The sequence below is a fragment of the Oncorhynchus mykiss genome, chromosome 1, assembly GCF_057628025.1.
Source record: "Oncorhynchus mykiss isolate SJ-2025 chromosome 1, ASM5762802v1, whole genome shotgun sequence".
NCBI classification, from domain to species: domain Eukaryota; kingdom Metazoa; phylum Chordata; class Actinopteri; order Salmoniformes; family Salmonidae; genus Oncorhynchus; species Oncorhynchus mykiss.
Window position 1 is genome coordinate 66770728 of NC_143022.1, and position 12796 is coordinate 66783523.

Below are 12796 nucleotides of genomic sequence, written 5' to 3' on the forward strand. Positions count from 1 at the left end.
GAAGCTGTCCGGTCCTCACGGGACGCCGCCGGGGGAAGTCGCTTCCATACAGAGCATATTTCCTCGCCTCTGTGGCAACGTCCTTAGTAGTCGGAGACAAATTGGACGCACAACTATAACATCTCCACACACAATGAGCCTGCCACTGACGCATGCTTTCCGATCCTCAGCGATCAGGTTGTTTTTGTTTGTTTGTGGTGTTGCTATAAATCCATACAAAAACACAAGTAAGATACAATACATATTTTCATAGATTGAGTTTGCTTCTCATTTTTAAGCATGGTGGGCTACATTCTCGTCCCCTGGTTGATGAATTATATAAAAATCATGAACTTTTCTTTCAGTCAGAAAATATATGAACATATGTGGGAAAACACCAAACAAAAGAGGCATTTGGCATAAACTAACATATTTAGCACATTTACATCAGACTCTGAAACATGAAAGATTACAAGGTAATTTACTTTGCGTTTTTAGATGCTTGAAATAGTGCTAGGAGACATACATTAATTGTAAGTACAGCACTTCATTCTCATATTCAATACACCATTTAAAACGACAATTAACTTAACAAGATGTCAATGTGCTAAATATGGTAGTATGATTATGCCAATGTTTATGTTTTTGTTTTGCCACATGCATGTATGTTGATCTATTTTTTTTTTAACTGAAAGAGAGCCAGAACATTTCATGATGTTTTAGCATTAATCAACCAGGGACAAGAAGGTAGCATACCATGCTTAAAATGTGTAGCAAACTCAATCTATTAAAACATTTATTGCAGTTGTTTCAATTAGTTTGCAAATCACATGTTTAGAAAATTATCTAATTTCTCCTTTGCAAGTATGATCATGCAAGACTTTGTAGCCTCTATACACCATAGTTACATTGCAACATTAACGTTTGTTTAAAAAGAAAACAACACTTAGTGTGTGGAACTATAGCAATTATTCAGGTATTTGAAATCATTTTGTCATAATGGCATAATACATCATGATTTTGATATTTCTCTTGTATCTTGAAATGCTGTAATTATCATGTCAAATAACCATTGTCAATGTATTTAAAATGGTGCTCCGGAGGGATGAAAATGGTCATTAGCTATCTGTGGTTGTATCAAAATATCTAATTTAGCATAGTACACTTAGTGAACTAAAGACATTACGTCAACTCATCATGAAACATTGTTGCACATTATCATCATTATGTTGTCTCGGAGACGAGCAATCAAAATTTGTGTAAGAGAAACGCGAGCATCATATGCCTCCACCAGAAGGATTTTTAAAAGTCCCATACTGTTTTCTACTCTCCTCATCCCAATATAAAAAATAAAAAAAACATTCCAAAGTTTCACTTGACATTGGAGTCCGCTTTGGAGACAATCAAGGAGTTGGATGTGTGCTGTGGGTTGTCAGGCTATGGGGTGCAATGTGGGAGGTTGAGCTGGATTCTTACAAAAAATATATATTACCAATAAACAGAGAAAAAAGAACAGTTTTTCCCAGACACCCACCCAGTCCCTGCTACTATAGGAACCCAGTGGGGTGTGGAGGGTTCAAAGTCTGTTGAGTAGTTGTCTGACCTGGGCTAGGAATAGGTCCTCTCTGTCCATATAATCATATTCATTATGACTTAATAAACCAAATTGATCCTAGATTAGCAAGGATGGGGGTCACTGAAAGGTGGCCTTCACCCTCTTCAGTGTGTCCTGGATCCTGCGGGTGTGTCGGTCAGTGGGGTTGTGGTGGAAGTTGGCCTCGTTGTCTGCAGCCAGCAGGGGAATGTCACAGCCACTGAGGTGGGCTATTCTTAGTCTGATGTAGGCCTGCAGCCCCGGGTCAGGAGTGAAGGAGTACACCGTCTCCTGGAATGCATGCACCTGACTCACCACCTTGGCTATGGTTCTGGAGAGTGAGTGAGTGAGTGAGTGAGTGAGTGAGTGAGTGAGTGAGTGAGTGAGTGAGTGAGAGAGAGAGAGAGAGAGTGAGAGAGAGTAGAGAGTGAGAGAGAGTAGAGAGTGAGAGAGTAGAGAGTGAGAGAGTAGAGTGAGAGAGTGAGAGAGAGAGAGAGAGTGAGTGAGAGAGTGAGAGAGAGAGTGAGAGTGAGAGAGAGTGAAAGAAGCAGATAAAGCGGCAAAGAGGGGTGACAAGAAAGTACAGAAAATTAGGACAAATGCCGTGGTAAAAGTTGGGGCCGCCATGGAGATGGAGAACAAGACAGACAGAGAGAGTAAAAAGGAGAAAAAGGAGTTTGCTATTGTTCATCTGCGGCAGAAACACAAACAGTTTCCCACCACTTTACTGAACACTTGCACCATATACAGTACAGTAAGTGACCTGATTTCCAGAGTAGTCGGGGAACCTAGGGTCTATCATAACCAGCTGTGATGCGGCCTCTCACCGTGACCCTTATGACCACAGCATCTGTCAACATCGATGCGTCTCGGAGCACCTGGTGTGCCACATCTCCTAATATCACACCCTATCCCCGATACACCATCTGGCTGTGTGCTAGCTTTAGTAGAGGAACCCAAATCGTACACGACTGCCACAGAATAAGCAGCTGTGTCATTATCGTCAGCCGCGACTTTCTGTGAACCCAGCATCTGGCCGCCATATTTGAGTGGGTAGAAGGACACAGGGAAACTTGTTTGATGGCAATTTGGCCCACTTCGTTACATCGAGGGAGAAAGTTAATCTCAAGTTTATGCCGTTTATCAATGAGTGTCAGGTTGATATCCCTGTCAGTGCAAAGGTGACCAAAATGAATCTCAAATGTAGATACATGCAAATAAATGCTATTGGCAAGTATTTTGAGTGTTTTGGCCTTGTGTAGGCTACAAGATTTTCTAGACCCAGATTAAACATAGTCCTAGGCATGTATTCACAAAGCATGTGAATCTAGGATCACATTTTCCCTGTCCATATCATCTTATTCATTATGATCTAAAAGGCTACACTGATCCTAAGTCACCACTCCTACTCTGAGACAGTTTGTGAATACAGGCCCAGGTGCCGGTTTCCCGGACCCTAAATAAGCCTAGTCCTTGATTTAAACCCACTTTCAAATACGCCATTCAGATTCTCCTTAAAACATCCTTTTTAGTCCACGACTTAATCTATGTCCAGGAAACCGGCCCTGAGAAATTGCATTACGTTCATTCACCTGAGTTTTGGCCACTTGTAGGCGCCACTGGTCAGAGTGAAGGCTCCTATCTCCAGCTGCTGGATGTGCATGGCCAGGATGTGGACAGCAGGGAGGGTGGGTCTCCTCCTCACATGCTCTCCTCCCATCAGACACAGGTTATCACTCTTCAGAAAGACCTGACAAAAAGGGAAGGGGAGGGGAGAGAGGGAAATAGAGTGAGTGAGAGAGAGAAAGAGCATTCACAAACAGATGTCTTACTCTTCCATTGATTTATAACATTGATTTCATGAAAAAAATAAACTGTAAAGTTGAGCAAAATCCCTCCTCTTCCAAGGTCGGCACGTGTACTGAATCTTACTTGAGAATATTTTCCATCAAGTTTGGTTTTATATGCGCAGCGGTCTAAGGCACTGCATCTCAGTGCAAGAGGCGTCACTGCAGTCCCTGGTTTGAATCCAGGCAGAATCACATCCGGGCGTGATTGGGAGTCCTATAGGACGGCGCACAATTGGCCCAGCGTTGTCCGGGTTTGGCCAGGGTAGGTTGTCATTGTAAATAAGAATTTGTTCGTAACTGACATGCCTAGTTAAATAAAGGTTATACAAATATAAATAAATACATAGCCAGTGGTAGAAAAAGTACTAAAATGTTATACTTGAGTAAAAGTAAAGATAACTTAATAGAAAATGACTCAAGTAAAAGTCACCCAGTAAAATACTACTTGAGCAAAAGTCTAAAAGTAGTTGGTATAAATATTCTTAAATATCAAAAGTCAATGGAATTGCTCAAATATACTTAAGTATCAAAAGTAAAGGTTTTAATGATTTCAACCCCTTATATTATGCAAACTAAATTCAGCAAAAAAATAAACTTCCTCTCACTGTCAACTGTGTTAATTTTCAGCAAACTTAACATGTGTAAATATTTGTATGAACATAACAAGATTCAACAACTGAGACATAAACTGAACAAGTTCCACAGACATGTGACTAACATAAATAATAAATGGGGGGTCAAAATCAAAAGTAACAGTCAGTATCTGGTGTGGCCACCAGCTGCATTAAGTACTGCAGTGCATCTCCTCCTCATGGACTGCACCAGATTTGCCAGTTCTTCCTGTGAGATGTTACCACACTCTTCCACCAAGGCACCTGCAAGTTCCCGGACATTTCTGGGGGAATGGCCCTAGCACTCACCTTCCGATCCAACAGGTCCCAGACATGCTCAATGGGATTGAGATCCAGGCTCTTCGCTGGCCATGGCAGAATACTGACTCTCCTGCCTTGCAGGAAATCACGCACAGAATGAGCAGTATTGCTGGTAGCATTGTCATACTGGAGGGTCATGTCAGGATGAGCCTGCAGGAAGGGACCCACCTGAGGGAGGATGTCTTCCCTGTAACACATAGCATTGAGATTGCCTGCAATGACAACAAGCTCAGTCCGATCATGCTGTACCACATCATCTCAGACCATGACGGACCCTCCACCTCCAAATCGATCCCGCTCCAGAGTACAGACCTCGGTGTAACAGTCATTCCTTCAACGACAAACGCAAATCCGCCCATCACCTCTGGTGAGACAAAACCGTGACTCGTCAGTGAAGAGCCCTTCTTGCCAGTTCTGTCTGGTCCAGCGATGGTGGGTTTGTGCCCATAGGCGACGCTGTTGCCGGTGATGTCTGGTGAGGACCTGCCTTACAACAGGCCTACAAGCCCTCAGTACAGCCTCTTTTAGCCTATTGCAGACAGTCTGGGCACTGATGGAGGGATTGTGCGTACCTGGTGTAACTTGGGAAGTTGTTGTTGCCATTCTGTAACTGTCTTGAAGGTGTAATGTTCGGATGTACCGATCCTGTGCAGGTGTCGTTACACGTGGTCCGCCACTGTGAGGACGATCAGCTGTACGTCCTGTCTCCCTGTAGCGCTGTCTTAGGCATCTCACAGTACGGACATTGCAATGTATTGCTCTGGCCACATCTGCAGTCCCCATGCCTCCTTGCAGCATGCCTAAGGCATGTTCACGCAGATGAGCAGGGACCCTGGGCATCTTTCTTTTGGTGTTTTTCAGAGTCAGTAGAAATGCCTCTTTAGTGTCCTACGTTTTCATAACCGTGACCTTAACTGCCTACCATCTGTAAGGTGTTAGTGTCTTAACGACCATCCCATAGGTGCATGTTAATTAATTGTTTATTGAACAAGCATGGGAAACAGTGTTTAAACCCTTTACAATGAAGATCTGTGAAGTAATTTTGATTTTTAGATGGCCCAATTGTAATTTACAGATAGCCAGGCGCAAACTCCAACACTCAGGCATTAATTTACAAACAAAACACATGTGTTTAATGAGTCCGCCAGATCAGAGGCAGTAGGGATGACCAGGGATGTTCTCTTATAAGTGTGTGAATTGGACTATTTTCCAGTCAAAATGTAAAAAGTGCTTTTGGGTGTCAGGTAAAATGTATGGAGTAAAAAGTACATTATTTTCTTTAGGAATGTAGTGAAGTTAAAGTTGTCAAAAATAGTAAAAATACCCCCAAAAATAACATAAATAAATACTTAAAGTATTTTTAATTAAGTACTTTACACCAGCCTTCAGCCATTCTCAAATGAAAATACAGTGTGATGTCTGGTAGCACAAGATTAGTTTCTATATAACAATCGTTTAAATAAACCAGTAAAAAAATTAATATAACAAAATGCTGGCCAGCTGTGAGCATGTCACAGAATTTCACACACAGATGTGCTGCTTGAAGGTGTTTTTCTTTCGGTTTATTTGCCTGAAGCACCACGTCTCTGGTACAGCAGAGGACACACACGCACACACACACACACGCACGCACACACACGCGCACACACACACGTGCGCGCGCCTCACCTGCACGGCTCGCAGATCCTCAAGGACCTCACACACCTTGGTAGACAGATGTTTCCAAGCCTATCGGCAAGAGAAGAGGTGTTTCATTTAGCAAGAACCAATAAATCTGTCTCACACTTACAGAAGCTTTGCTCCCTTAAAAGTTCAGCATTAACTAGAACAGGTAGAATATTATTAGAACACGGAGAAACAACAAGAATACATCCATTTCAGTTGTTACACTTACACAATTAAAACGGGACGTTTCTGTTGCACTTCACGGGGTAAGCACCCATTTTCGGTGCCGTTACATCCTCCTACGTCTTGTTTCAACACAAATTCTGATGTTCTGGCTTCCATAACAGCAGAGTAAAAGAGACATTTCCCTTCATTAAGGGCCTAAGAGGTACGTTACTTTACAAACGTTCCACCTGTCTGTGTAGAATTCTTATTCTTTTTTTCCATGTGGTGATTCCGAAAATGGCTCTGGTCCGAAGTAGGGAATAGTATGTATGTAGGGAATAGAGTGGCGTTTCAAATGCAGGCACGCAGACTTACCGGTAATTGCCTGACAATCACATTCTCCAGGCCTCCAAGGACCTGCATTGCTGTGGCAAAGTCTCTTGATTCATAGCAGTGTTTGGCAATTAGGAGAAACTTGGTGAGCAAAGCCGCTTGGATCTGCAGCAAGAAAAGAAGAAGAGAGATCCGATGGTCATGCATTCACACAAACCGTTATAGAAAACAAAGAACACATCATATAAGTGCATCTGATGGCTCTCACGTAATTAGATTCAATGGGCAACGACTGACTGTGAATGAAAATAAATGATGTGTGTGTGTGTTCAATGAATGAATGATGCATGTCGATATAGATATCACACCGTACTGTCCAACAGAGTTGAAGCCTCGTTACTAGCAGATCTCACCTTTATCGAATCACAGATGACGAGATCTGCAGAGACCCAATTGGAGACGCTGTCAGCATATCTCAGTAGCTGTTGGAGGTGGCTGTCCTGTGGAGTCCCTTCGTGAACAAATAGACTGCTGCCCTCTACTGGAGGAACAGAGTGTGACGCATGTCTGTGGCAGAAGACAGGCAGTCAGACGAGAGACTGGGCTGTAAAATGAATGGTTTATTTTGTCACAAATTGTCAGGGATGCAATGGCTGACTGGAACAAATGGCTCATTATCTAGCAAGTGATAATGTGTTCAGATTATGCATTCTGGTGTACTCATTTGGTACTTCAAACAAATTTGACTGAAAAGCCACTGAAATTATTTGGAGCGCAGGGAATATTTACTCACTTGGTGACACAAACAGCTTTGTCCCTGACTCCTTGAAATTTAGAGTTGAGGAAATGAATTGGGTGACAGCCTTGAAACATTTCCTGCATTTGGAGAAAAAAAATTCAAACCAAAAGCTTATTTGACACATTTATCTGCTAAATGACTCAAATGTAAATGTAAAAAATATATAATTGCAGGTCTGTGAATCGGTTTTAAAATAAGGAAAGGAGTGATTTGTCTCCCCCTGGTGTTTATAAATGACAATGTTTGTGGGTGAGTGTGAATGCATGAGAGAGGTAGAAATTGCATGTCTGTGCATATGTTGCAGCAGGATGATTTGGTGGGCTGTGCATGTGTGCATGTCAGTGTGTGCGTGCATTCGTGTGTACCTGCTGTAGTAGAGTGAGTTGCTGTGCAGTGTGTTGGGCGCTGTGTTCACTCTGACTAAAGGGGTGTCTCTCTTCGCTTCTGAGGCAGGCACTGGAGATGTCATCCATAAGGGAGGTGTAGTAGGGCCGGGGCAGGGCTGCTGCTATGGAGTAGGCCTTGTCTTTAGGCTGGGTCGACTGGGGCTCAACCACCCTGGATATCCTCCACTGGAAGCTCTACAGAGATACATCAACTTAGAAAAGTTCTTGATTTGAATACATACAGTGCCTTCAGAAATGATTAGACTTTTCCCCCATTTTGTTGTGTTACAGCCTCAATTTAAAATGGATTACATTTAGTGTCACTGGCCTACACACAATACCCCATAATGTCAAAGTGGAATTATGTTTTCAGACATTTTTACAAATTAATGAAAAATGAAAAGTTTAAATGTCTTGAGTCAATAAGTATTCAACCCCTTTGTTATGGCAAGCCTAATTATGTTCAGGAGTAAATATGTTTAACAAGTCACATGATACGTTGCATGTGCAGTAATAGTGTTGAACATGACTGTTGAATGACTACCTCATCTCTGTAGCCCACACATACAGATAATTGTAAGGTCCCTCAGTCGAGCAGTGAACTTCAAACACAGTCAACCAACGTTTCGCAAAGAAGGGCACCAATTGGGTAACAAAATCCAAAGTGACACTGAATAGCCCTTTGAGCATGGACAAGTTATTAATTACACTTTGGATGGTGTATCAATACACAACAGTCACTACAAAGATACAGGCATCCTTACTAAGGCAGTTGACAGAGAGAAAGGAATCCGCTCAGGGATTTTACCATTTGGCAAATGGTGACTTTAAAACAGTTACAGAGTTTAATGGCTGTGATAGGAGAAAAATGATGATCGATCAAAAACATTATAGCTACTCCACAATACTAACCTAAATGACAGAGCGAAAAGGAAACCTGTACAAAATAAAAAATATTCCAGAACATGCATTTTGCAGTAAGGCACTAAAGTAAAACTTTTATTTTAAATTTTTAAATGGGACAATGAAATGTACTTTATGTCCTGAATACAAAGTGTTATGTCTGGGGGCAAATCCAACAACACATCACTGAGTACCACTCTTCATATTTTCAAGCATGGTGGTGGCTGCATCATGTTATGGGTATGCTTGTTATCGGCAAGGAAGAGGGAGTTTTTTGCTGGATAAAATTAAATGGAATAGAGCTAAGCACAGGCAAAATCCAAGAGGAAAACCTGGTTCAGTCTGCTTTCCAACAGACACTGGGCGACAAATGTACCTTTCAGCAGGACAATAATCTAAAACACAAGGCCAAATATACACTGGAGTTGTTTACCAAGATGAAACTGAATGTTCCTGAGTGGCCCAGTTCCAGTTTAGACTTAAAATCGGCCTTAAAAATCTAAGGCAAGACTTGAAAATGGCTGTCTAGCAATAATTAACAACCAACTACACAGAGCTTAAATAATTTGATAAAGAACAATGTGCAAATATTGTACAATCTAGGTGTGCAAAGCTCTTACCAAGAAAGAGTCACAGCTGTAATCGCTGCCAAAGATGATTCTAACATGTATTGAATACTTCTGTAAATGTGAATACTTAAAATAGATATCTCGGTATGTCATTTTCAATACATTTGCAAACATTTCTAAAAACATGTTTTCATTTGGTCATTATGTGGGTATTTTGTCTCGATGGGTGAGAGAAAAATATATATTTAATCCATTTTGAATTCAGACTAACACAACAAAATGTGGAATGAGTTAAGGGGTATGAATACTTTCTGAAGGTACTGTATATACCGTCGCTGCATTGATTAGGGCACACACTGTGGTTCTTATTGGACAAGTCCAGGTAGTCCCTCCTTTATTCAGTCTCTTTTCTTCCGTTTGGTGCCAATGTTTGATGCTAATGCAACATAGTATTCACGTAATGAATACAACGCAGCTCTGATGGTCCCCATCAGTTGAAATACATTGTGTAAATGGCTTATTTTTGAGTCAGACAAACTTTCACTACTTTGAACCAACCATTTTCTTTTCTGGCAAGAAAAACAACATCAACAACATAATAGTACACTCATTATAATCATTTTATGGACCTTCCTTCCAGAGTACTCAATAGCTGATTTTCTGCATGAGGTATGGACAGACAGTGCATCATCATCATCCTCCTGCATGCTGATTGGGCTCCCACAGCCTTGGCTCCACCTCTTCCTGGGAGACCTCTGTAGAGTGGTCAAAAGTCTCTCTCCTCTACTGTCTAACGGAGACACCTAAATAAGAACCAGATCATTACAAAAACCCTCCTTCAGAGTATTGCATGGCTAAACACTGAAAAATAGACAAGAGCAACAACACTGCTACAGATTTCGCTAATTCGATGACATTTACATAATTTAGCAGATGCTCTTATCCAGAGCAATTAGGATTAAGTGCCTTGCTCAAGGGCACAGACAGATTTTTCACCTAGTTGGCTCGGACAAGCAAACCAGCAACCTTTTGGTTACTGGCCCAACGCTCGTAACCGCTATGCTTCCTGCCGGCCCAGTTGAGACATTAATCCGATGATTAATTTCTTGAGTGACCGGTTTTTAGCTTTTTTGTGATTAATTGATGATTGATCAGCTCTGTAATTACTTCAGTGGTGAGGAAGTTTTCCAGGGTCATCAGCAGGCTGGACTTGGGGCTGAAGTCCACCATTATGTAGTCAGTCAGCCAGGTTTGCAGCACGTCCAGACTCCGGTGGTACACCTTAGCACTGTCCCCTGACACATCTGGATCACCTCTGGTAGAAAAAGGAATGTGAAGATCACACAGAAGCACAGAAATAGAATATCTAGACCGGACATTCTACTTACATAGATTATCTTTAAAATGAGCTATATCCAAGCCTAAAGTATTTTAAGATCAGACATAGTGGGTGAGGGGGGTGTTACAAAAGCTGTCATTATTACAAAAGAGTAACATTAATTCTGGCTAGCTACTTTTCAGAATTCCCCTGAAAATAGAGTTGATTTTCTGCCCGAGTCAGGCCTGACATTCTGAGAAGTGATTCAGGCCTGGGCTTAGATTTGTCGTGACAAGATTACATGTTTTGAGACCAACTCTACTGTAGGGGGAAAAAGAAACATATGTCTGTACTCCATCTCCCTCTGTGTGCTAGACATGAGTCTGCAACTCCCTCCAGCTATCTATCCCAGCCCAGAACTCAACTATTCAGGCCTGGGCTTAGATTTGTCGTGACAAGATTACATGTTTTGAGACCAACTCTACTGTAGGGGGAAAAAGAAACATATGTCTGTACTCCATCTCCCTCTGTGTGCTAGACATGAGTCTGCAACTCCCTCCAGCTATCTATCCCAGCCCAGAACCCAACTCCTCTAGAGCACCTGTCAAACTCATTCCATGGAGGACCGATTGTCTGAAGGTTTTTGCTCCTCCCTTGTACTAGATTGATGAATTGAGGTCACTAATTAGTAAGTAACTCTCCTCACCTGGTTATCTAGATCTTAATTGAAAGGGAAAACCAAAAATCTGAAGAAAAAAAAAGGAAAACCCAAAACAATCAGACACTAGGCACTCCACGGAATAAGTTAGACACCCCCGCTCTAGAACAACATTTCTCAATCCACATTTTTGTTCTCATCTACCCCAGAACAGACACCCATCCAGCTGGCGCTGCTGTTGTTCTTTCTGGGCTTTACAACTGATGAAAAACAAAAGAGGAAAACACAGAACTAGAATTGGAGACAGGTTTGTCTTGATTTTCAACATTCCTCGTGTGAACTTAAGATCCATTGACCCTCGAGTACTCAAGGGTCCACTCAAAATGGCTAAAATCCAGTCTCCGAGCATGTTTCTGAATGAGCGTTTGTTATCGGCGGTTGCCATAGAGATTCTTGCAGTAGTAGAGAAAGTGGTAGCAGAGTACCAGGAGTAGATTTCCTGATCTAAAGAGGAGAATGACCAGCTGCGGAGACTGTTGCAGATCAGACCGGAGATAAAACGTTGTATAATAGACTCCCTCTGGTTCTCTCTTGCTGTCTCCAACGGGGTTACCCCTGAGCAGCAGCACTGTGAGCAGGACCCAGTCTCGTGTAGGAGGACACATAGCCCACACAGATTAAGGAGAAACAGGAGGAACACAGGACCAGTCAGCAGGAAGAGCAGCTTCAAGGGATTTTTTTTTATGTTTACACCAAAGACTCAATTTCACTTCTGCCTGTGTGAAAAGGGAATGTGATCAGGATGACCCAGAGTGACTAAGCCATTGGTTCGCAAACCTTTTCGCACCGTGACCCACCCAATGGGTCTCCACATTCTCTGTGACCCTTCAGATAATCAAAAACAATGCCTCCAGTCACAGCTCAGTCGTAAGTAGCGACCGAGTAGGACTTGACATCAACTACCATTAGATCCCAACCTTCCACTGTGTACAGAAACACCATTGAGAAAACCCGGCACCACGTTAAAAAAAAAACTGACCGCTGAGTTGACTGACTGGCAAATGCTTCCGTGTGATTGGTAGGCTGAAGACACATTTGAGGATTCACGTCGAGAAAAAAAAGTATGTGGGAAACTTAACAAAACATTTGACTCACAGGGGAGAAAACATTTAGCTGCGGTCACTGTGGCAAAAGCTTCACTCGCAAGGAGTCCCTAATGGGGCAGCAGATAGCCAGTAACCAAAAGGTTGGCTGGATCGAATCCCCGAGCTGACATGGTAAAATCTGTCGTTCTGCCCCTGAACAAGGCAGTTAACCCACTGTTCCCCGGTAGGCTGTCATTGTAAATAAGAATTTGTTCTTAACTGACTTGTCTAGTTAAATAAAGGTTAAATAAAATACCTGAAAATGCATATAAAGTGTCACACAGGAGAGAAATCATGTGATTGTGGGAAACGCTTCCATCGCAAGGGGAGCCTGAACAGGCATATACTGTTTGCCCACAAAGAAAACAGGAAATAAAATGTATAGAAGAATTTAAATGAAGGCAGAGCGATCTTCTCTCAGGAGATGGGAACAAAAAGGCAGAATATGGATAACACTGTTAGGAAAGCAAATGATTTCTGTGGGTTTCAGAAATTCATGT

The 12796-nt window shown here is 42.1% G+C and overlaps 1 protein-coding gene across 1 annotated transcript in view; it reads right to left on the minus strand.

The window, feature by feature from the left end:
* Positions 1-152: 152 nt before the first annotated feature.
* Positions 153-12796, minus strand: part of kndc1 (kinase non-catalytic C-lobe domain containing 1) — a 51767-nt gene continuing 39123 nt past the window's right edge. Inside the window, exons 22-30 of the mRNA XM_090237173.1 lie at positions 10343-10490; positions 9805-9978; positions 7683-7898; positions 7312-7394; positions 6932-7085; positions 6561-6683; positions 6024-6083; positions 3166-3323; positions 153-1904 (exon numbers count right to left, since the gene is read on the minus strand). Coding sequence (XP_090093299.1) covers positions 1673-1904; positions 3166-3323; positions 6024-6083; positions 6561-6683; positions 6932-7085; positions 7312-7394; positions 7683-7898; positions 9805-9978; positions 10343-10490 — 1348 coding nt within the window. The 3' untranslated portion in view covers positions 153-1672. The remainder of the gene's footprint in view (positions 1905-3165; positions 3324-6023; positions 6084-6560; positions 6684-6931; positions 7086-7311; positions 7395-7682; positions 7899-9804; positions 9979-10342; positions 10491-12796) is intronic.